At 34.0% G+C, this 25,987-nt stretch overlaps 2 protein-coding genes across 2 annotated transcripts; one reads left to right on the top strand and one right to left on the bottom strand.

The window, feature by feature from the left end:
* The first annotated feature begins 891 nt into the window (after positions 1-891).
* LOC145064887 (peroxisomal fatty acid beta-oxidation multifunctional protein AIM1-like) lies at positions 892-5,473 on the top strand. Its single transcript, XM_079012250.1, has 18 exons — positions 892-1,055; positions 1,325-1,396; positions 1,593-1,655; positions 1,735-1,791; positions 1,877-1,944; positions 2,032-2,113; positions 2,225-2,280; positions 2,605-2,907; positions 3,040-3,126; positions 3,213-3,387; positions 3,464-3,585; positions 3,673-3,836; positions 3,914-4,168; positions 4,253-4,374; positions 4,443-4,564; positions 4,630-4,778; positions 4,868-5,006; positions 5,080-5,473. The coding sequence occupies exons 1-18, from the start codon at positions 962-964 to the stop codon at positions 5,116-5,118; spliced, it is 2,169 nt and encodes a 722-aa protein (XP_078868376.1). The 5' UTR covers positions 892-961; the 3' UTR covers positions 5,119-5,473.
* Positions 5,474-5,887: 414 nt separating this feature from the next.
* Positions 5,888-10,815, bottom strand: LOC145064888 (protein tesmin/TSO1-like CXC 5). The gene is made up of 8 exons (XM_079012251.1): positions 10,130-10,815; positions 9,278-9,385; positions 8,469-8,646; positions 7,790-8,137; positions 7,358-7,461; positions 6,900-6,994; positions 6,349-6,729; positions 5,888-6,235 (listed from the first exon to the last, which is right to left on the bottom strand). Exons 1-8 carry the CDS (start codon positions 10,432-10,434, stop codon positions 6,027-6,029), a joined length of 1,728 nt encoding a protein of 575 aa, XP_078868377.1. The 5' UTR covers positions 10,435-10,815; the 3' UTR covers positions 5,888-6,026.
* Positions 10,816-25,987: the final 15,172 nt, after the last annotated feature.

Below are 25,987 nucleotides of genomic sequence, written 5' to 3'. Positions count from 1 at the left end.
GTCACGTCATCATGCCATGTCAGCATGTAACCTGGTTAACCAGTCAAATGGTCAGAATTGTAAAAAATTGGAAAACACAGTGTCAAAATTAACACAAAAAAAAAACACGATGTCAAAATCGAATTTTTGTGTAAAAAAAGTGTTTTTTTGTGTCATTTACCCTTTAATTTATACGTAGTAATATTTATATCATAATAAATATTACATTATCATATTATTAATTACTTTTAGTTAATTTTTTTTAATTCCTTTTTTTGGATTAATTCTTTTTTATTGGAATACTACTTTTAATTTATTATCTTTTATATAATAAATATTATTGATTATGTTATTAATTTATTTTTAATGTATAATATTAATTCTTTTTAATTTTATTATTTCCGCCACAAAGTTGTCGGAATACGCAAAAACGCTGCCTGCTCATCAACGAAAATCATCGGGATCACTGCCAAAAACCTTTATCGAAGATCCGATGTAAACCCTATTAATTTTTTCCACCCAACATCTCTGGTAGCCACCTACGATAACCTATTCATAATCCGTTGAAATCCTTCATATCTCACACAATGCGCAACAAATTCCTATAAGGTGGTGATCGGGTGATGGTAGCGGTGTTATCACAGGTGACTACCATCAGCATTGGATGAAAATGTTGTTGGGTTTCTATCCAACATTGAGTTTATCTTTAAAAAAAATGGTGAAAAATTATTGCCCCTTGCAATGCTTCTTTACGAATATAAATCAAACTCATTAAATTAATAATTCGTTAATTTATCGAAATAATAATATGTTACCAACCTTATTAATTTACAAAGGTTAAAAGCAAATATCTACGAAATTTTCCCACTCACTAAGTCACTGCATTCTTCCATTATAAATTGCTGTTAGAGTTTTGAGTTTTGATCGTAGTCTTCTCCTCCATTGACTTCCTTTGACCCACTGCTCGAGGAATCGAACAAAGATGGCAGAGCTTGAAGTGAAAATGGTGGTGGGTTCTGATGGTGTTGCTGTGATCACCATCTCCAATCCACCTGTCAATGCCTTTGCCGTCTCAAGTGAGCTTTAATTCAATACCGTTTCTTTCGTTTTTCTTTTACCCCCATTCAAATCACGAGCAAAATGATCAGTTTATTGTTATCTTTGTGGGTTTAATCTTTCTTATTTCATCACTGCTCTTTAACTAACTCCCATTAAAACTATTGATTCTTTGTTTGTTTGTGAGTTGTATGTTCTTTGATGCCTTTGGTAAACTGGGGTTTTGTTAGTTTTGTCTTTCCACCTTACATGTGATGTCAATGATTAATTGTTTGCTGCGTTTGTGTAGTTATTGCTTGGTTGAAGGAGAAAATTGAACAAGCTATGAGCAGAGATGATGTAAAAGCTATCGTTTTGACTGGTAATTCGTTGAACAAGCCTCCTCTTTTATTAAATTCGACTGTTGTTTTGATGTAGTTTTCTATGATTTGGAATGCCTACAAACTGTTTGATGTTTTGCTTTAACGAGATTACAATTCAATAGTAGAAGTCGAAAATTGATATGATATCTTCTTCTTATCTTTTCATGTATGTCTGGTTTTTCTTATATTATATAGGCAAGAATAGGAAGTTTTCTGGTGGATTTGACATCAATGTGTTCAGAAAAGTTCAACAAACTGGTACACCTTCATTATTTGTATTCTATTTGCAAAATTCAAACATGTTTTTTTGAAAATCAAGCATTGTTTGGACTTGCAGGAAAGTTATCTCTTCTACCTGATTTATCCGTTGACCTTGTGGTCAACAGAATAGAAGGTCTTATCATACAACTCCTCATTCATAAATGTTATCAAAGATCCGTTTTTTTTTTTTATTAACTTATGTTCTTCTGTAAACTTAGATGCAAAGAAACCTATAGTTGTTGCCATTGAAGGACTTGCACTTGGGGCAGGGTTAGAAGTTGCCATGGTTTGTGATTTTGGGAATCAAATAATTTTTTTTTTATATTTAAATTTAAGTCCTTTAAAATCATTTTCATCTTGTTGTTTTGAACAGGGATGCCATGCACGAATTGCAACTCCAAATGCCCAACTTGGTTTACCCGAATTGTCTCTAGGAATTATCCCAGGGGCTGGAGGTATAATGTTTAGTAATTTGTCTACTTTTAAAACTTTTTTTCATTTAAGTTTAATAAATATGATTTTATTTAATAATTGTTCTTAATATAAAAAACAAAATACTTTTTAAGGTACCCAACGACTTCCTAGACTTTTGGGGTTGCCAAAGGCACTTGATATGATGTTGGTGAGTTCCTCTCCCTTGCAACAAGTGTAAACATGGAAAACTCGTATTATTATTTATGTTTCTAAATAGAAGGGTAAAATTGTCATTTACTCATATTCAGACAGTTTATTTCGTCCAAAAAGAAACAACCCCAGACACTATCCAGACATACATCATTACCCACTCAATCACTTTATCCATATAAAGACTCTTTTACTTAATCTAGAAAGAACAACTTAATAGAAAAAGTCCCCTTAAGTCCTACCTATTTACAAATTCACCCTTGTCTATTCTTTCAAGTGTGTCATCATTTTTCTCAAATATCTTTTAAACATCATTTTGCAGACATCTAAACCAATAGTCTCTCAAGAAGGGCATAAGCTAGGGCTCATTGATGCTATTGTGTCACCTCAAGAGTTGCTTAAAGTCTCAAGGCAATGGGCATTAGACATTGCAAACAACCATAAACCGTGGGCCCGCTCCCTTCACCTTGTAGACAAAATCGGTTCCTTATCTGAAGCACATAAGATACTTACAATTGCAAGAGAAAAAGCCAAAATAACATGGCCTAATATGCCTCAACACATAGCATGTATTGATGTAATTATGGAAGGCATTCTTCATGGAGGATATCATGGTGTTTTAAAGGTATAAGTATGACAATTTTTGTTCTCAAAATAATCATTTCAGCAATGTTAATAACATTAGTGTTGTTCCAAAAGATTCTTTTTATCTTGTCATTATTAATATTTCTCAAATATACAAAATTTTATCCCTCAGGAGGCTAAAGTCTTCAACAAGCTTGTTGTTTCAGACACATCAAAAGGTCTTGTTCATGTGTTCTTTGCACAACGTGCAACATCAAAGGTAACATACTTGATATAAACTAATACCAACATTTTTAATCTTCTGAATATTTTCTACATTTTCAACTTAGTTTTAATCACTTACAGGTGCCTAATGTTACTGATATTGGGCTCAAGCCAAGATCTTTAAAGAAAGTTGCTATCATTGGTGGAGGTTTAATGGGTTCTGGAATAGCTACAGCTTTTATTATTAATAATATTTATGTTATTCTCAAAGAAGTCAACTCTGAGTTTCTTCTAAAAGGGATAAAAATGATAGAAGGTACTCATTTTCTCAAATGAACTTTTATTTTATAAATATTGCGATTCAAAAACTTAATGGTGTTGTTTTCTTTTAGCAAATGTCCGAGGTTTGGTTGCAAAGAAAAAGTTGACTCAGTCAAAAGCTGACAAAGCTTTGTTGATGATTAAAGGGGTAATGGACTACTCAGATTTCAAGGATGTGGATATGGTGATAGAGGTATGTTCTTTTTCTATATATAAAGATTACTATAAAATATAAAGATTGTTGTGTTTAATTGTTTGATTTTGTTACTTTGAATGGCAGGCAGTTATTGAAAATGTTGAATTAAAGAAAAAACTATTTAATGAAATTGAGAAAATATGTCCACCTCATTGCATTTTAGCAACCAACACATCTACCATTGACCTCAATTTAATTGGTCAAACACTTACATGTCAAGATCGAATTGTGGGTGCACATTTCTTCAGGTATGTTTTTTATACATTTTCCTATGAAAATTTATAAAAAAAATTGTTATAACTTATATTTATCTTAATGATAACAGTCCTGCACATGTAATGCCACTACTGGAGATTATTCAAACAGAAAAGACTTCTCCCCAAGTGATTCTTGATCTTATGACAATTTCAAAAATTATAAAAAAAGTTCCTGTTGTTGTTTCAAATTGTACTGGTTTTGCTGTTAATCGAACCTTTTTTCCATACAAACAAAGTGCACACATCTTGCTTCTTTTAGGAGTAGATTTATTTAGAATCGACAGATTGATCAAGAATTTTGGGCTTCCAATGGGGCCATTCCAGTAAGTTTCTGTTTCTTAATCATAAATTCAAATAGTTTAGAAAAGGGCAAAACGGTAATTTTCCAAACATGTGATTGTTTCTAGGCTTGAAGACTTGACAGGATATGATTTAGCAGTTGCTGTAGCTAAAGAATTCGCCACTGCTTTTCCTGATCGAGCTTTCATCTCTCCTGTAGTTGACCTTCTTATCAAAAATGGGCGAAATGGTAATTTACTAGTTTTCATTTTCGTGTTGTCTTTCAATCATGTGTTTAAATGACATGGCTTTTTTCAGGGAAAAACAATGGAAAAGGGTATTATGTGTATGAAAAAGGTAGCAAACCAAAACCTGATAATATGGTGTTACCGGTTATAGAAGAGTCAAGAAGGGTAGCCAATCTTATGCCACAAGGAAAGGTAACCATTTGTACCCTTGGGACATACCAAGGGCAATTTTGTCATTTTGTGTTTTATCTGTGTAGACTGTAGCCATGACTGATGAAGAAATAGTAGAGATGGTGTTGTTTCCAGTGGTGAATGAAGCATGTCGTGTTTTAGAGGAAAAAATTGTTGTTAAAGCATCCGATCTTGACATTGCATCTGTTCTTGGGATGAGTTTTCCTTCATATCGGTATGTTTATAATTGAAAAATAGTTGCAAGAATAAACGATTTTAGATAAAAATGTATTTTGCATTTACATTTTCACAATGTATTTGCAGTGGTGGCATTGTTTTTTGGGCAGATGTTGTTGGGAGTAAACACATATATACAAGTCTGAAAAAATGGTCTGAAAAATATGGCAACTTTTATAAACCATCAAGATTCTTGGAAGAAAGAGCCATGAATGGTGTCCCATTGGTGAGTTTACTTTTTTATCCTCAATCTTTTTTACTTAATGGGACATAAGCTTATATATGAGTGTTTTTTGCAGAGTGCACCTATAAATACGGGTTCTAGAGCACGTATGTAAGCAAGGGTATACAACCATATGTTCATGGATTGAGTTATATGAAGCTAAGTATGGTATGAAAGTGGTCTTTTTTTTTTCAAAACCTTAATAAGAAATCGGTTGTTTGTTGGTATCGATTTTGTTGAAGATTGATACGGAGGCAGAGATGGAAAGTTGGGTTAGTGAAGTGTTATATGATGTGGAGTATATTAATTTTGAATAAGGGTTAAATAGGTTTAGATAATAAAGGCTGTGTTTAGTGTATTTTGAGGCAACAAGAATAAAAACCATCTTTATGTCTTTTGGATAAATGTTTGGGAAAATCAATACACATACATGAGGAAATGGAAAGAAAAATGAATGATGGTATTTGCAATTTATACTGTCTTTAAGGCACAATCATCGACCTCATATATTTTTTTGTTTTGTTACTTCAGCTTTACACTAACTTTATCAAATAAAAACTTATTAACTTAAACCTTCTCTGAATCATTGACCATTTTGAAAAGCTATTCTCTAATTAAGTAATAATCTATATACACACGAATGTCAATTTTTTTGATAAAATATTGCACGCCAAAAACTAAAAATAGTATTTAATATCAAACATTAAAAAATAGTATTTAAAGTTTAACTATAATTAGGATGTAAAATGAAATATTGTTGATTAAATAGGGGTTAGGTGTAAATTTCACCATTTTGACCTTTGACAAAATGCCCAATAGCCAAACAAGAATTGAACTCGAAATCTAAATGATAAAAACAAGAAAGCACAAAATACTCAAAACTCTAAAAGACTAAAATAAATCAATAAAAGCAACCTGGTTATTTCAACAATGACACACAAAGCATAATTAGCTGTTGCATCTAATAAAAATGAATGGCCTAATAATAATAATAATAATACAAAAATGCGACAAGCATCCTTCTTATTGCATATCTTTTTCATGTTTTAGTTTCAAATCTCCATTTTCAAGATGAAATGGGGGTTTCATATTATTTTGGTTATCATTATGTGTTGGCCTTGAGAAACCATTAATGGAAGGATTCCAATGAGCATTTGTTGTTGAGCTTTCAACTGCTTCCATTTGACTTTGACCTCCATAATCACTTCTTGCCAATGAAGAACATTGCGTTTCTGCAATGTCAAAACAAAGTTACAATTATAATCAAAACACACAACGAAAAACTCTCTCATCATCAAAGGGTAGAGTAAAATTACTTATATACCCTTGAAAGGAAGAAACTTGCCTTTTAGTTCACCTAAAGTGATGAGTTTATTAAGACAATCTCTAAAGGTTGTCAACACTGTCTTTTCTTGCTCAACATAAGTTTGTGTAATGATTTGTCCATTTGGCAATCGACCATGATTTTTTTTATTGTTATTATTATTATTATCCGCATGATCATGATCCAGAAATCCATCAGAATCAGAATTCATGAACACTGAATCATGTTCATCACACATCAAGGCTAGGGTTCCTGGAGACATTGGCCTCTCACTTGAAGATTCATCAGCCATGGCTTTCTGAGCATCACCTTCCTTTGGGCTTTGTTGTAGATCCGTTATTGATGATGTTAGGGAGCTTTCTCTGTTAATGTTTCTTGTCTTTTCCTTTGCATTTGTCTCATCTGAGTATAACAAATTGCAACATACTTTTTTTTGTTATTAAATTATAATCATACTTTTCATTTCTTTATGTTACAACAATCTACTATGAAAAGTCTACCTAATTATAGCAATGTTACAACAATTTATTCAAATATTTTTGTATTATCTGATTCTAATTCTTGAAATATACCTGAAAGCACCCGAGCAGCTTCACTTGCATACACCACCAATACAGCACATAGCTCCTTCATATCATCTGAACGGATAAGATCTGCTAATAGAGACCTTCAACCAAGATGAACTAATTAGCTTTCCAAAAAAAATATATAAATATTAAATAATCCATTTGGGTTATAGATTTTATAAGATATAGACAAAAAAAGATTTAAAAGGGTCAAAAGTCGCTATGCATACAACCTCCTAAATCGATTTATTCAAAAAGTAATAGAGTTTTGTAATTATACTTAGCACATTGTGGTCTATAAAAGGGGTTAAATGCAACAAGATACTTCCCTTGTTTCACTAATTCATGCAAATATACTTTCTTTAACCATTCAATGTAACAAAGTTACAATTTTTACCATATAATGTAACAAAAGTTACTTGTTTCCATTATCTTATGCAACATTGGTGAAAGAAAGTACACACCTGTATGTATATTTGGAAGGGCCCACAGGTGCATTGTTAGCTACACGAGCACCAGGAACAGAAGGACATGAAGATGAAGGAGTGGAATCTTTGACATGATTCGTCTGCTTGCATATCAATAAATAAAAAAAGTCAAATATAGCAAATAATATGAACCCAAAGTCAACTATTTTCAACCATCTATAAGACCATATTCGTCAGAACAGAACAGAACAGAACAGAACAGGTTGTACTGCATTTGGCTTGCATTGTCTGGCATGCATTGAACAAGATATCAATGAAACAAAGGGGACTTGCTCTCAAACTCTCGTCTTTGCAAAAGACGTAAATACCCTCATCATCATCAAAAGTCAAAAGTCAAAACTACCTCTAGAAAGATTCTTGATTTCCATGTAACAAACACCACCTAAAACAAGAATATCATTAAATTACCTCATGAAAGTGTGCAACCCTATGAAACACTGAATCTTTTGCTGCATGTCCACCATATAAAACTTCCGGCCCCTTTCTTTTCCGGGACACTGGCGGTGAACCGTAACCGGAGGTCCCGATAGCTCCGGTGATGGCGGCATTTGCCGCCTGTTGAAGATAGACCATGTTATTAACAGAGTCACCATGAAAAAGAGCTTGTCTTTCTTCACTTCCTTCAAAATTCTTGCAATCCATACATCTACAGTTCTCAGAGCAAAGAATGTTTGCTTGAAAGCACTCACAGTATTTCTTCAAGCATCCTGATTTCTTGCAATTGCATCCTTTGTTATGTTTTCCTCCCGCCTCTTCCTGCATAAATTTGTGATTGATAGATACTATATTATCAGAACAAACATTTTACTACAAATGTATAAACTCAAAACTTGAAGGACCAAATTGTACGCTTGAAAACTTAACAACTAGATGATGTAAAGTGAAAGTAAAACACCAAATTTGGTGTTATGGTATTCCTTTACACCATTTTGAGGAAAAAGTGAAACAATCAGCAATGGTAATGCAGTTTCACTTCATTTCTACTTCAGACATTAGACTATAAAAACAGTTACTAACTAACTAAAACTATAACAACTTTTGAAAAATGTATTAAAAAGAAAAAACAATGGAATTGAAGATGACTCACCCTCCTATTACGGTTTCCATGAGGACTACTTGCAATTTTAGGTCTAAATGCATCTGGATTTCTTTCCAAAGTGGTTTCAACAGCATCTCTTCTTGCAGGCTCATTTTCAACATTGTTATGACAGTTGACACAGTTGCACCCATCACAATATATTCCCATTGCAAAGCATTCACAATATCTGCACACCAAAATTTAGTTTTTTAGAATATAAAAGATTAAATGTTCATTTAGTCTCATTCAGCCTAGAAAAGAAACAGACCTTATGAATAATACCACACTCTATCCAAACAGATATCAAATATCATCACCCATTCAGCCACTTTACTCATATAGAACTTAATAGGAAAAAAGATACAACCCCTTAGTCAATTATATGAGTGCTTTTACTTTTTACTCAATGTGGAAAGAAGTAAAGAACGACTTGATAGAGAAAATCAGTCAATCATCCATTAAGTCCTAACTTGTTGCAAATTTGGACTTGTTTTTTTTCCCTTCCATTTCCCCAAATGTGTTGTCATTTCCTCTTATATTTTGTACATATATATACATACAACACTTAAAAGGAAAAAGAAAAGAAACACAACTATAATTCAAGAACAGAACAGATGTGAAACAATTAAAATTTATATACACACACGTGTGGAAAAGCTATATAAGCAAAAATGGAAAATCATTACACGAGAGAAGCTTTCTCATAGATGATGCATTAAATATATATAAAGTAAAAACATGATTCAGCTCTGTTTTTTACATTACAATATTAAATAAGTTTTTAAAAAATGATAGTTGAATTGAAGAATGATACTTACAATTTCAAGCACCTTGAGTGCTTACAATTGCACTGTTTTGGCTTCTTTGGAGTACCATCTTTTCCTTCAACATTTTGTCTTGCTCGAGCCTTTGGAGATTCTGGTTTTCTGGCATAAAGAAATATATAGTTTTCCACCATTAATAAATGAACTTTCAACTTTCAACACAATCAAAAAAGATTATTATATCTTAAATCAAAAGAAGCACTACCAAATATTATTTCCTTATACCATGTTTTACTATAGTTGATTATCTAAGTCTAATCATTTGATATCATATTATCATATAATCAGATTCAAAACACACGCATCCAATGTATACCTTATTGTATCCATTACTTCTTTATCAATCACTCAAACTCAACACAATCATAAGTGATTAACTGATCCCACATTTTCTATTACAGATGATTATTTGATTCTAAATATTGATCATCACGTTATCAGATTGTGAATGCACATCGAAACTTCTGTCATGTATTTAATGATACATGATTTAAATATTAATCTGGTCTGTTTATAACAAGAAATCAAACAAAAGGTACAAGGCAAAAACAGAATCTCCATATAACTGTTTTCCAACGAAGGATGGATTTCTGTTTTCATGTGATTGAATAGACATGGTATCACAAGAAACCAAACAAAAAGGGATTAAAGAGGCTTCAAAATCCAGATTCAGATTATTAATATGTGATATCTAACTAAAACATGGAGCACTAACAAAGTTGGAATTGTGAAGTTCTGCAGATGTCTGATTTTGATTAATACAAAAAAACCCATCAATGTTACGAAATCAAACACAAATAAGTGGAATTTAATAATTTATAATCTAGCATATTGAAGAACACTCACAAAGGCCTTAAAGGTTGTTGTTGTTGCAGCAGCGACTGTTTTGATTGTGGTGGCGGCGGCGGTGGCGCTGGGTGTTGAACATGCACCACAACCGGCCGTTGAGGGTGCTCCGGCAAAACCACTTGAGTCCTTGCCAACGACGCCGCCGGCGGTACACTACTGCCGATGCTGTTAAAATCCAGCTGCCGTGCGAGCTTTTTTGCAGCCGGGATATCCATCGGTGTTGCCGTCGATACCTCCGCCGCGTCCGATTGATTCGTTTTCGGAGGGAAATTTGAATCCCCCCCGCCTTCACCCTTCTCCATTATTATCTCTCCAATTTGAGATTTCACTTTCTTTATCAAGAACCTTTACAGAACTATGAAAATATACAAAAATTCACCAAATTCCCCAAATTCAAACAAAAATCAACAACCATTCGATTAAAAAACGGAAACCCAGAAACAATACGATGACAAAATCAATAAACTTATCGCTCCCACTCCAACAGCTCAGATTCGCAACTAAATCATCATCAAAAGATTAACCCCAAATAAGCACCACATACCACGAATAAAATCGGTTAAACCCAGCAACTCTACGATGGAAAACAGCAATCTTTAGATGTGATTGAGACGAGAAAGATTGGGGAGAGAGAAATACAGGAGCGAAAAATATAGACTTGCTTTCTTTGCTTTGTTCCTCCCTCTCTTGAGCTTTTGAAATTCAATTTTTTTAAATAATCGACGGTATATCAAGTCTTGGTATTTTGATCGTATGGTTAAGATTGAAAGTTGTATCCGACGGCTGTAATTAATAACAGAACCTACAAGTGATTTGGACCGTTTGATCGAAAAGATGCTAATGGAAATATTTCTCTTTCTTGCTAGGCTTGGTCCACGGGAAAGAAACTTATAAACAATAATTAAATGAAATTTGTATAAAAAAAACTCAACCAAATGATAATAAATACTGTAATACCTAATTTAATTACTATAATATTATTGGTGTAGATATTATTAAAGATCAATGGAATCTACCTTGTTAATAATCAGAATCTAGTCAAATAACTACATTGATATAGTTTTTATGGTTAACTACTTAAAAATAATTTATATATTTGATTTTCTCACATAAAACTTAAACTTTGTTTTACTAAAAAAATAAAAAAAAGGTTAAATTTTTTATCCTTTTAACAGGTTTATCCGTTTATGGTAAACTTCCGGTTTATATTTTAATTTTTTCAAAAAAAAATCCATAATTTTTTAATTGTATTAAAAATATATATATTTGGTTTTAATATACTATTAAACTTAAACTTTGTTTTTTAGAAAAAAAAAATAAAAAAATAAATAAAATAAATAAAACATTTACTTCTTTTTATTTTTTATTTGATTTTTTATATTTTTATTCTCAGTCAAATTTCTCTATTAACCATGTGCGTTGGTTCGTTCCCAATCCATTTCGAGGTAGTTTTGTGGAAATTGAAATATGTTTTTTTTTTTTTACTTCGGCCATTTATAACAGAATGACTTAAAAGACATATGATGTTTAATTAGATCTCACAAGATACAAGTTGACCTTGCGGCTCTCGAGTAATCTACATGTGAAATTTTATTTATTGAGTTTAGTACTCGTATAAAAATCTAAAATATATAAATAATTGATATCCTCCTTAATAAATGAATGTTGTTTGTCATATATCAATCTCTTATGAGGTTTTGACACTTGTCATTTTATGGTATTTTTAAAATAAATATTATACACTTGTCAATTTTTAGTTTTTTCAATTTTTAAAATTAAAATCATACATTTATATATGTAAAAATCATATATTTATATATGTAAAGTATTAAATATCATATATATATATATATATATATGATATTAAATTGCAATAAATATATTTCTTCCTTATTCTAAAGTTATACATTAAAAATTATTTTCTATTTACACTTTAATGTTTAATTTTTTTAAATCAACCCGTGTAATACACGGGTTTTACGCCTAGTCTATTCTAATAAATAAAGATATTTTTTGTCACATGTCACATTGTTATTCATTTTGCCAAATGTAATTTATATAGTTATTTAAATTAATTTTTATTCAACATGTCATTTTATGATTTTTCTATTTTATTAAATTTCATATAATATTTAAATCCTCCTTAATAAATGAAGGTTTTTTGTTACATGTCAATCTCTCATGAGTTTTGACACTTGTCATTTTGTGGTATTTTTGAAATAAATATTATCCATTTATCAATTTTTTGTTTGTTTTAATTTTTAAAATTAAAGTCATATATACTTATATATGTAAAGTATTAAATATCATATATATGATATTAAATTGCAATAAATATGTTTCTTCCTTATTTTAAAGTTGTACATTAAAAATTATTTTCTATTTACACTTTGATGTTTAATTTTTTTAAATCAACCCGTGTAATACACGAGTTTCACACCTAGTTTTGTAATATTAGAGAAAACTTAGATCCAAAGCATTATGGTTGTATGTGCACCATATGAATGTTAGAGTATATAAAACTCATCACTCCCCTCATGGTCTTTACCTGGAATGTCATGGGCTCCTCCCAAGGTCTGATATACAAGTGTCATGGGCTCCTCCCATGGTCTTTACATGGAATGACATGGTCTCCCCCAAGGTCTGATATCCAAGTGTCATGGGTTCTCTCCATGGTATTTACCTGGAATTTTGTGGGCTCCCCCATGGTCTTTCATGCAAGTATCACAGAGACAACTAGCATTCCACATAACAAGTAATGATGATTCGTGGAATTTATTCTTTTGAATATTTATTCGACTGATATATTTTTCCTTTTCCTTCAAGCCAATGATCAACGTTCTTTCTTGAAGTCATTCCTTTTTCCCAAGAAGTCCTCATTGTTTCTTTCTTTGTGTAATTAGGAAATTTTGGTTTTTGTGGAACAAAATCAACTTTGGGTTTTGTGACATAAGAGTAAGCATAGGATGTATTAACTTTTGATTTAAAACTTTGACGTTGAATAACTTTTTGATTTGATTTAGATCTTTTTGAAAAATCTCTTGTTTTGTTAGTTTCAGAAACTTTCGAAAACTTTGTTTGCTTATTTATTTCAGACCTTGTTTGGTTAGATCGAGATGATTTTTGAGATTTTGAAAAAGAAGCATTTTTAGCTTTGAAAACATTTTTAGTGGATTCTGATTCAGACATCTTTTGAGACTCAATACTTTGCCAAAATATTTTCTTTCTTGCTTGTCTCTTTGAAATGTTGTTTTCCTTTAAAAATTTGTCAATTTGATCTTTAAATTCCTTAGAGTTTAATTTGACAACTTTTTCTTTTTCGTTTTCAACATTTTTCATTTTGTCTTTTCAACTTTTGATTTTTCAATCCATTGTTTTTGTGGTTTTTGTCGTTGAAAAATATACGAATTCTTTGTTAAGGTGTTTTCAACTGTGTTTTGATTTGCGAAAAAACCTTCCTCAGTTGTTTTTGAATTGTCTTCCTCAACCATCTTCTTTAACTCTGGTTTGATATTTTCAACATTTCCTTTAGTTACAAAAACTTGATTTGGAAAAATGACATCATCTGTGCATTTGAAATTTGGAAAAACCACTGTATTTGTTTCAAGATAATGTGGACCTTTTTCATTCATCACTTCTTCGAATTTTTGTGTATCACCATACACTTGGTCAACAACTATTCGTGGAATTTCTTCTTTCTTTGAGGATGCCTTTTCTTTCGAAACTTTCTCAACTTCTTCATCATCACTATCATCAGTTTGATAATTTTTGAGATCCACGAAATTCATTTCACCAACTTTCGAAGTTGAGGTTATATCAGTTTCATTCTCAACTATCAAATCCTTAACTTTTTCTTTCTCTTTAGAATTCGAAGCAACATTAACAATAGTCAACTGAGAGCAATCAACATCTTCAAGCTCACTAATTTCACTAATATTATCAGAGTTATCTTCAATATCAGCAAAATTGGATTGAGAATCAGATGTTGAATTCTCAGTCTTTTTCAAAATGTGAATTTGTTCAGATTTAGTCAAAGTATCATTTACAATGTTAACTAAATCATTCGAATCAAGACATTCATCAACTTTGACAATTCCATATCTATATTTGTCATTCGGAACTTTGTCAAAATCAGTTATCTCATTTTCACAATCATACGAAATATTATCTACCTTAGCTCTTTCATAAGCTAAAAATGGCAACAATTTTCTATGTTGTTCTTTACTAATTTCACACGAATGATGAAGTTCAGTTATTTTTCCATATAATCTCTTAGCAGCATTACAGTAGATGTTTCTTTGTTCTAATAATAGTTTATTATCACTAGATAAATTGTCCCTATCTACCATGATATTCGTTATTCGGAGTTCTAGACAATCTATCATAGTGATTTTCGAATCTAACTTCTTCTGAGTCTCAAGCAACTGCATTGACAGCTTCTTAGCCTCATTGCTAGCAGATACCACAATCGAATCAAAATATGTAACAGTTTCATCAAAAGATACTAATTCAGAATTATAAGCATGTACTCGAATATTAAAAGATTCAAGAATGTTTCGTACCTTTGTTGTCATTGGTGATTTGTCAGCAGCCTTTGATACGAAGCATCTTCCACGCACTTCGTATGCATCCTCCTCTGATTCCTCCTCCATCTTTGCAAACATGGCTCCATGGGTTGGATTGCGCATCTCCTCATCATCTGATCCAGATGACCATATTTGATACGTACCATCTTCCTCCTCATCAGTGCCCTTTGCAACCAGGGACAAATTCTTGGCTTTCATACGAACTTCCTCCAACTTCTCAGTATAGTATGCCTCATCCTTCACCTTCATCTTTCTCTCATCTTTCTTTCGAAGCATACAGTCATTTGCAAGGTGATTCGCACCATTGCAATAATGATAGTCAATTCCAGCATCTCCCTTTAGCTTCTTTTCAATCTTTCCCTCAACAGGCTTCAAATCTATCTTCTCTTCCTTCTTCTTCTTTTCCCCAACATTTTTACTCAGAAAGTTCCCTTTTATCTCAGACGATTTTGCCTTTGGATTGAAAGGTTTTTTAAAGAACTTCATCTTCATCCGAAGCATCCTTCTCAGCATCTTTCTCATAAATCTTTGACATCAAAGCTAGTGGACCTCCCAACATAGCCTTCGATTCTTCAGCTATTTCATTCACTTCGTCTTCATGAGTTTTAAGCTGGTTATACAAGTCATTCAATGTAGATGTGTCAAAGCTCTGTTGGTTCTTCACCATCATACTTACACTACTCCATTCCTTTCGAAGTCCCATGACAAATATCAGATTGAATTCCATTGTTGGTCTAGTGATCCCATATCGATTGCATCGATATATCAACTCATTCAGACGATCATAATAAAGTTCAATTTATTCCCCATCTTTCTATCTGAAGTCTTTCAGCTCCACTAAACACTGCTTGACAGAATTAACTCTCATCTTCTCGCTTCCCTGAAATTTTTCCTTAAGATTGTTCCAGATTTCTTTTGTTGTTGTACAACTTCTCACATAGTTATACACAATAGGAGGTAAAGCTCCTCTCAGCTCTCTTACACACCTTTTCTCCAGCTTTTTCAGTCGATCAGATTGATTTTCAACTTCAGAATTACCAGAGGAAGAACCAATTGGTTGAACATTTGTTGGTGGATTCAGATCGCCAGTGGTGCATTTCCAGAGTTCTTCATCCAAACCGTTGAGATAATCCTACATACGATCTACCCACTGATCATAATACTCAGGAATTAGCATAGGAATTTTGGTGGATGATCCTAGCAGATGAGAAAATGAAGTATGGAATTCAGATTGAATGACGTCATTGTTGTACGGAACAAAACCTTGAGAATTTTTGAAGAAACTTTGAAAATTTGACAACAAACTGTATGATTCAAATCACAATCACTCTAAGAACACTCGATTCAATGAATTAAGTGCAGAATCGAATCATAGACTTAGATCTAAGAAATTTTTCACTATTAAAAAGTGCAGAAACTTTTGAATCAAATAGTTGATTCAAAAACCTTTTGAATAGAGTGAAAATTAGATCAGAGATATGATTCCTGCTCTGATACCAATTGTAGTGGTGTTTATTATGATGGCATGTGCGGAATTAGAAAGATCTAGTGAATCATCATGTAAAATCAAGAACACAAGGAGTAAATAAATCTTTGTAAGCTCTTATTAGATCTAGAAAGAATATACAAAATGGGTTTGTACAGGTTTCTCTCTCTAGTCTAACACTCCAAATGGATTCACTTACATAATGGGAGTCACCCACTTCCTATTTGTAGGAAAGCCTCAACCCATTTACACATACAAGAGGGTAAGCCTAAAACACTACATCCAAGAGTGACTTTGCATCCTAACAACCTCGTACAACTGAATCCCACGGATACTCTCTGACCTGCAGATCCGCTAAAGTCCTTGCGTTATCAAACAAATAACACCCAATTTAACATTCGGGTTCCAAACCTAATCCAATAATCCATATATGGGGTAAAAATACCATTTTACCCCTCGCCTAGGTTAGACCAAGACTAAGGTCCAAACTCCTCGTCATAAAGGCGCACAAACCCAAAAGTCATTTGAAGCCCACTTATGGCCCAATTTTCTAAATTGGGCCCAAGCCTTACATGGGCCTTACCCTAAAGCCCAAAAACTTTTACCTAATCCAAAACACATAATCACAGCTGGACCAACAAAAACCCCAAACAATACAAGCCCAACGACAGCCCAAACCCCCAAATAACACCACAATGCCCAATAGGCCCAAACATACCAAAATTGGCCCAAAGATAATTTTTTATCCAAACACCAGTAATTCCATGCCCAAAACCATTAGGGCCCAAAGGTCTGAAGTCCGCCAAGGCCTAAATCATCCTAAGAGCGTACGCCCAACGTACCCCTTCTGTACGCTTAGCATACTGGGCAAAAGGGTTGTACGCGCAACGTACAACATGGTACGCCCAACGTACAAACTGCTCATGCACAAAATCCAATAAGTGCTTAATGCATGCAAAATCTTCACTCAAATTCCAAATCTTGGTTGATTTAATGATCCTAAGGCATAAAGTTGGCAACTTTATGCCTTTACATGCTATATAAGATCCCAACAACTCACTCTATCTCATTAAGACCTTTCCAAAGGTCTTAACTCATGCATGAAGCCATATAAGACATCAAGATTGCATTTTTATACAACAAAACAAGTCCAAGAGTCTCAGATCTAGCCTTCATAACCTCTGGAGTTGCCCAAACTCACAAGAGATGATTTATGGACTGGAAAGTGGAATCTAGAAAACCCTAACTCAATAAGCAAGATGATAAACAAAATGCAAATTTTTTACCTTCAAAAGTTCTCCAAGAAGCTCTAGATGCATGATCAAAAAGCTCCTTCCTTGATCAAAACTTGAACACCACCTTCTTCTTCTTGCACACCCTCTAGAAAGGCCACCAAACACAACTTTAAGCTCAAATCTCACACTTCCTTGCAAAACTAGGGTTTTAGGATGAAATGAGGCTATGGAGTTTGATTAGGGTTTGGCCCAAATGATATAAGGCTGTTTAAATAGGATGCAAGTCATGAAATTAGGGTTTTTGGTCTCTGGCCTCGTATGCCCCACGTACGAGCCTCAGCTTTGCGATGCATGCTCAAGCACACGCATATGTACGCCCAACATACGAAAGTTCCTCATTTGCCAAAAATAGATACTTCAAGGGCTAAAATGAAAAGGTATCAAGAATCCACCCGAAGGCCATAACTTTCTCGATACAACTCCGATTTCGACCATCGTTATATCCATGAAAAGGTATCGAGACGCTCTACACTATCATCAACTCATACTTACCATGAGATTCCTGAACGAACATCCACTTCCCATAAAAGCCCGAGGTGAAAAATTACTGAAATCCATTTGATTCCAAAACACAAATCGAATACCCGAACCATCCGAATTACCTTATCCAACCCAACTGAGCCCGAATCTCAATTACCCAAGGGTCTGAAGCTTGCTAATACCTAATCCCTAATCACCATCCCCAACATGGGAACAAATCTAAACAAGGTGTTACAATAACACAAATAAATTGCACCATAATCATAAATGAATTACGTTGGAATGACAAATGATTATAATTATAATATGAATGAATAAAGACATTTAAAAGGCTAATTGACATTTTAAAAATATCTACTATTTTAATTTTCTTAACAATGTGGAAAATAAATTTGATAAATTATGAAAGAAAACAGTTGCGGAATTTGTTCCCAAAACAAAATATGATAAAAATTATCAAAGCATTTCTTTTAAAGAAGTGTATTTTCATTATATAACAAAATCTCGGGATGTCATGTTCCGATACAGACACATAAGCATAAACAGAACTTACATTATTTACACTAAAGATTTTACATCTCCTTTAATCTCTCCATGAAATATATCTTCGTATCGAAACCTGTGATACAAAGAAAACTGAGTGGGTCAGGCTTGGGAGCCTGATGAGCATATAGGGTTTTCAACCCACAATAATATAGTTATTATATTCAATCATCAAACAATCAACTCAATTACCCATCCCTATTATCTTTCTTAGGATTTTACCCTAGGAATTCAACTACCCGTCATTCATTCATTCCTAAGGATTGACCTAAGGAATTAGCACAAAATCTATTGCTACATAAGACGCATCTACCAACATTATCCTTTAGGCGCCCCCTGCCAGGATTACGTCATACACTATGAGGCACGACTGCCAGGTTTATGACATTATCTTTTAGGTGCATCTGCCGACATTATCTTATAAGCGCATCTGCCAAGATTATCCTATAAGCGCATCTGCCAAGATTATCCTATAAGCGCATCTACTATTGTTATGACAATCTCTATTTGGCGCATCTGTCAAGATCACGACATTCACTACTTGGTGCATCTACCAATATTATTCTCAAGCGCATCTGCTAGTTTTATGACATTCTTTAATTGGTGCATCTACCAATATCATTCTTAATCATCTTTCATACCTCATCATTTTATCACATACCAACTATCTCATCTACCCATGTTCTACCCAACATATTTGTAGATATAAAATACATATACAGTTTAACTCATTTAAAAACTATATAAAACATTCATTCCATACTCATCTCAAATAAACAACAATATATAAACACATAGCACGTATTTTATAACAAATATTTCATATTTATGTGTTAGAAGAAAGTAACCACACACTCTCCCAAACATATACTTAATACATTCAAACAATACTTGTAATATACCCGTGTTTATGAAAGGGACTATACACCCACACGTATAAACAACTTTATATTATACACATAGCACATATTTTATAGAAAATACTTAATATTTTTGTGTTAGAAGAAAGTAACTACACACTCACTTGATCAAAAGATTATCGGACAACACTACGGCTTGTAGAAGTAGTATTCTTCGGTAGATCTGGAAGATCTTCACAAAAAAAACCGGACTTCTCACGGACAGAGCTTCGGCTCGGGAATCTTACTTCTCGGGATCTTTGGGACCTCGGGACTTGCTTCGGGGCTCGAGAATGATACCAGGGCTTCGGGGTACTTCTGGCACGCAAAACGATGCAAAACGGGAGAGAGAAGAGAGAAAAAGAGCAAATGAGTCGGCTGCCCTCGCATCCTATTTATAGGAGGCTGGAGCCTCGGAGTACGTTGGGCGTACTTAGCTATGCGGGGTGTACTGCCTCGGTCGTCATGGCTTACGTATCCGAAGTCACTTGAGTGCGAGGCGGTGCATGCATCGGGGTACGCGGGGCGTACCTCGGATCAGATCGGTGACTCCTCTTCGGATAATGCCGACTTTTATAATTAAATTTAAATATTAATTATTTAATAAACTTCGGAAATTCATATCTTCTTCATACGAACTCCGTTTTCGACGTTCTTTATATCCACGCGTAGGTGAGACTACGCTCTACAACTTTCGTTTAGACTTCGTCGGCTAATTTTGATTTTATTTTTATTATTTATTTTTAGTAGGCCTGGACAGGAAAACTTCGTTATAAATTCATAACTTCTTCGTTTGACGTCCGTTCTCGCCTAACTTTTCATCGCTTCGATACCAACAACGAGATCTTCGATTCTCGCTTAGATTGTTTCGGCTAAAAACCGCTCGATCTCAAATCGAGTATTTCAGGCTGCATACCGCTAAGTCGAAACTTCAGAAAATCATAACTTCCTCATACGAAGTCAGATTTTGGCGTTCTATATATGCACGCTCATGGTTTAATGTATTCTATGACTTTCATTTAGATTGCTAAGGCTAAATATCACTCTAACGTAAATTCACTTTTTACGTCGCGCTGTGTCGTGCCGGTTCTGTCGCGAAACTTCGACATGTCATAACTTCTTCGTTATAACTCGGATTTCGGCGTTCTTTATATGCACGAAAACCTTGTAACATATACTATAACTTAGTTAAGATTATTCGTTCTAAATAATCTTTAATCAAAAATTCATTTTTGACGCCTATCGTCTCTAATTTGACTAGCCCTGATCTACGGGCGTTACATCTGAAGCTTGCTAATACCTAATCCCTAATCACCATCCCCAACATGGGAACAAATCTAAACAAGGTGTTACAATAACACAAATAAATTGCACCATAATCATAAATGAATTACGTTGGAATGACAAATGATTATAATTATAATATGAATGAATAAAGACATTTAAAAGGCTAATTGACATTTTAAAAATATCTACTATTTTAATTTTCTTAACAATGTGGAAAATAAATTTGATAAATTATGGATGAACTAAGATTTGGAAAAGCATTGTCAATAAAAAATCCTTTGCTTAGTGATAATCCAAACCGCAAGTGACTTCAATCCTATTCTATAACAAACATACTTAAATTCAGAATATTTTTTCAACAAATCATACCTAATCAATTAACAACATAAGAACCTAAATGTATAATCAATTCTTCACCACGTTTAGAAACCACACCCAAGATTAGAGCTTTTTTTCACCCAATTTCCAAAGAGATTTATTTGTACGTAAAGATCTAACAATTTGGGTTATCTCATTTGTTGATTCATGAAATTGAACATGAAAACCGTAGATTCTCAAATTCAAAATGAACCCATATTTCCGTCGACGTGTCAAACTAAAGAGCACGAAAAAATATTTGAACAATTGAATCAGTATTAATCAGAGGCTACCTTTCATGGTGAAAATCGGTTTGTTGTTTTATTGAAGTGTTCATCAATTAACGAATTTTCTTCACCGAGTGGGGATACAGGTTCGCAATATTAAATACATTTTACAAATCATAGAGAATTAATCTCTACTCGACTTCTGACTTAGTCATCGGTTCCCGCTGAACGATTCGCTAAATGTTCAGTTCGTTTATAGCCCTAATCATAACACCCCATAACAAAGAGGAGTGTGGATATCGGAGATCTCAGTCCTCATCCCCATTCGAGTCCACATCATCATCCCCACTAAGAAGTATAAATGCATCATCATCCCTGTCTCTAACGTGAAACGAGGATCCCAACAGGAATCATGAATTTTTTTCCCGTTAAAAGCTGACATTTTAATATGTTACAATAACATAATTATAAAACTCTAATTAATCGAACAATACTTATAACACTTAAATTAGGGGTGGGCATGGGTAGGTTTTTTGGGGCAAAACCAAACCAAAACCAAACCAAAACCATTGATTTCGGTTTTTAGTTTTTAGAACCCATTAGGTTCCGATTATGAATGAGTTCAATTTCTCGGGTTCAACTCATATGTTAATGGGTTTTGAGTTTTAACCTATTTTCCAACAAATTTAAACAAAATACATCAGATTCTTTTCCATTGTTCCAACAATTTAAAACCAATCAAAAACATCAAAATCAACTAAATAGTTCAAGAAAATATTAAAACTGCTAAATTTAGAACTTTACAGCAAAAATATAAGAACACCATCAAAGTAAAACATAAACAATCCATTACAACCAAAACATGAAAACACCATAACAACACCAATCTTCAATCCTCATTGTTGGGGTGCAAACCTAATTTCACATTGGTAAAATCAGAAACTAGATACTAGCATATAAGGCAATGGATAATCTGTAACGCCTAATTCCTAGTATGCATTTAATTATAATTTATTCATTTTTGAAGAGCTACTTGACGAGTTGGGAGCCCCAGACTCGTCGAGTAGAAACGAGATTGGACGCGGGATTTAAGTCGCCTACTCTACGAGTTGAGAGCCTCGACTCGACGAGTAGGGCTGGCAGGATGAAACCTCGATTTCGGGGTTTTGCACCCTATTTACATCTTAATCTCCACTTTATGGCCTCATTTCCAGCCTCCAAGTCCCAAACCCTAATCCACAAAACCCTAGAGCCTTGTGTTCTTGTGAGCCATTTTTTGAGTGAACTTTGTGTGATTTGAAGCTTATAGAAGAATAAGAAGATAGAGGATTCCAGGAGAAGATTGTAGATCCATAAGCAAGATCCCATCCTCTTAATTTTTTGGTAAGCAAGCCTCAACCTTTCTTAGTAGCTTGTTAGATCTCCTTTTTATCATTTCATGGGGGTTTTTGGTCCAAGAAGCTTAATCCTTGGGATATGGACATCCCAAGTGATCTACCTTTCAGATCTAGGGTCTAGAAGGGGTTTCATGGCATAAAGGTGCAAACTTTATGACCATGGAAGCCCTATGCAAGCTTTAAGGTGTTATTATGGCCTTTTAAGCCCCACAAGGCCATGCATGGAAGGAAAGTTAGGAGCTTTACGTGTCAAATGATGTCTAAGGCCTAGATATATGTTACTATGCTTTAGTTTGGAGTATTAGGGCTTTTGGACCAAGATCTATGTCCTAGATTACTAGGGTTTTAGATAAACCCATGGAGAAGGACTAATAACGGGTAAAGTTGGAAACTTTACCCTTAAAAGGGCATTTACAGTATATGGATGAAGTATGGAGTTTGGATCTGGAGAGTAGGGGCTTAATCCCTTAAAATGGTCCAAACAGATTAAGGAACTCGACGAGTCCATGAAAGGACTCGACGAGTTGAGTCGTTATGTCCCGATTCAATATAAGGTAGAACTCGACGAGTCTATGAAGGGACTCGGCGAGTTGACTCGCTTTATCGCGATTATGAGTAGCCAGGGAACTCGGCGAGTCAGGGGGATGACTCGACGAGTTGGATCGCGATTTCAGGTTTTTTGAGTTATAAAACTCCACGAGTTGATGAGTCAACTCGGCGAGTTGAGTCAACCCAGGACGTTGACTTTTATCGGAATGCTGACTTCGACCAGGGATAAAATGGTCATTTTACCCTAAGAAGAATTATCAGATTTTGACTAAGTGTTATTGTGATAACGATAGCCGGGGAGTCATTGGAGCAGTCGTCAAAGATTTCTCACGCGAGATTTCACAGTTAGCTTATGAGGTGAGTTTTCCTCCAATAGGAACGGGTCGAAGGCACCAAGGTCGACCCGTTTATGTATGATAGTATGTTCCAGATTAAGGTCCGATCCCGGACGGTGCCCGATGTAGGTTTATATGTTTTTTTCCGGATTTCGATCCGATGCCGGGACAGTACCCGAAGAATGTTAGTATGCTTGATGTCTTTGTGATTCTTGCATGTGTATGCATTTGTATGTTCCGAAATACGGTCTGATGCCGGGGCGGTTCCCGTGGAACGCTTGTATGTTTCCGGATTTCGCTCCGATGTCAGGCGGGGCCCGATGAATGTGTATATGTCTATAGTTAAGTGGTTATGCTTATGTTATGTGTATTGATAGTTATGCTCATATATATGCCGAGCTTTGCTCGATGCCCGGTGGGGCCCGATGCCAGATATGGTCTGATGTCGGGCGGGGCTCGATGCGGGGCAGGGCCCAATGTATGTTATATGCGATTATGTGATTATGTGTATGGTACGTGGTAGTTTGGGGAGACTCACTATGCTTCGTGCTTACAATTTTCAGTTTTGGTTTCAGGTACTTCCGCTAGTAAAAGGAAGAGCTCGGGATGACTGCATGGCACACACCACAACGTTTTAGCTAGGGAGGATTTACTCTGATATTTTGATATATGACTTGGATGCAGTGTTTTGACATGATGTTTTGAGATATTACCACTTTTGTTTTAATGTGATGATTGGATTCCTATGATTTTATAATGATTTAAAACGGAATTTTTGGACTATATTTTTGGGGTGTTTCATAATCATTTCTATCACCAACTAGTTTTAGAAAATGGAACCTCATTGTTCTTCAATGTTGAGCATGATTGGGCTAGTAACGATCCTAACAAGTGATATCAGAGTTACGGTCGTAGCCCGATAGATGTGGTAGTCGGCGCAGGTGGCATAATCCCCGGTCCAACGAAGTTGATCCTGAAGCTTTGTATCGAAAGTCTTCCTGATGACCTAGGTCGGGTGAGCGTGTCCTGAGAGTATCGAAAGTATGAAAAATGATTGGATCTGATAAACAGTCGTTGAGGTGATGCCAAGAGATGAACTTGGGTTTGAGGGGAAGATTGTTGGGGTGTAAACCCAATCCCACATTGGTAAAATAAGAAACTAGATGGTAGCATATAAGACAATGGGTAATCCATTCTATCACCAATTGATTTTACAAAATAACCTCATTGTTCTTTAATGTTGAGCATAGTTGGGTTAGTAGCACTCCTAACATTTACTTACAAAGATATGTTCTATATTTTAGTTCTTTATTTTTAAAGTATATATCAAATGTTAGATAATCAAGAATATATATTATAGGTATGTTTATGGGTTTCGATCAGTTCGGTTTAGTGGGTCGGTTTATGAACCTAAAACCAAAACTAAAAACTGATTTTTTCGGTTTTTGAAATCAAAACTCAAAATCGATAGTTTTTGTTTCATTGGTTTCTTGGTTTTCGGGTTCGATTTTATAAACATCTAAATTTACACAATTTTAATCGTCTAAATGTAATTAAAGAAATAGTTAAAACCAAATGATAATATTCAAATCAGAAAATAATTGTTTTTAATGTTATAACCATCTATAAATACATACATTTATTAATAACTCCTCACTACCTTAATATTATAATATAGTTTCTATTATATATTTGCATCCTTTTCTAGTAAATTGAGGGCTGTTTTGCGAACTTGTGATATGGGGTATCATTGAGGGGGTGGGCTTGGCATGTAACATCGAACCTGAAAATATTAATATTAAAAATTAGATTTTGTTGGAACCGAGTACAGAACCAAAATATAATACATGATATTGTTTGGTTCTAGTGCCGATAGCAATATTTTGGTACCAATATCATTTCTAATATTGATTTTTTTTTGTGTGCAACAACCTATGTTTGATGCTATAAAACTCAAACTTATTAAGTACAACAAAACAAGAGGTTCTTGATTCTAAGATGAAGTCATAGCAAAAAAAAATCAGCACAATTCAACATGAGAGGGTTACAAGTGATAAAAGTTCAAGAAATTTTTTATACATGTCTAGTTAGAAAAAAAAAAGCCAGAAGTCTTTGAAAATTTAAGTTTTCAAGTATCCCAGTTGATTTATTTTTGAAGTAGCTAAGATAGAAAAAAACATAAAAATAAAAATATAAATTCTGATTCGATTACAGTTTTTACCCAAAGATACCGAACTTGATAGTCCCAAAAACTGAAAATACCAAATACCAATCCAAAGACACTATATGGCACAATTTCAGTTAGGTCCAAACTTATTTATAGTATTATTTATTATTTTTTTCTCCCCTACACAATAGTGCATATTTTGTAAATAAATAAATTTTTATTTTTGGTCCTCTTAAAACTATCGAAC

The sequence above is a fragment of the Lactuca serriola genome, chromosome 7, assembly GCF_051521515.1.
Source record: "Lactuca serriola cultivar US96UC23 chromosome 7, Lser_US96UC23_V15, whole genome shotgun sequence".
In the NCBI taxonomy this organism is placed as follows: Eukaryota; Viridiplantae; Streptophyta; class Magnoliopsida; order Asterales; family Asteraceae; genus Lactuca; species Lactuca serriola.
The sequence above is the reverse complement of the archived record's forward strand: the minus strand, read 5'-3'. Positions and strand labels throughout refer to the sequence as shown.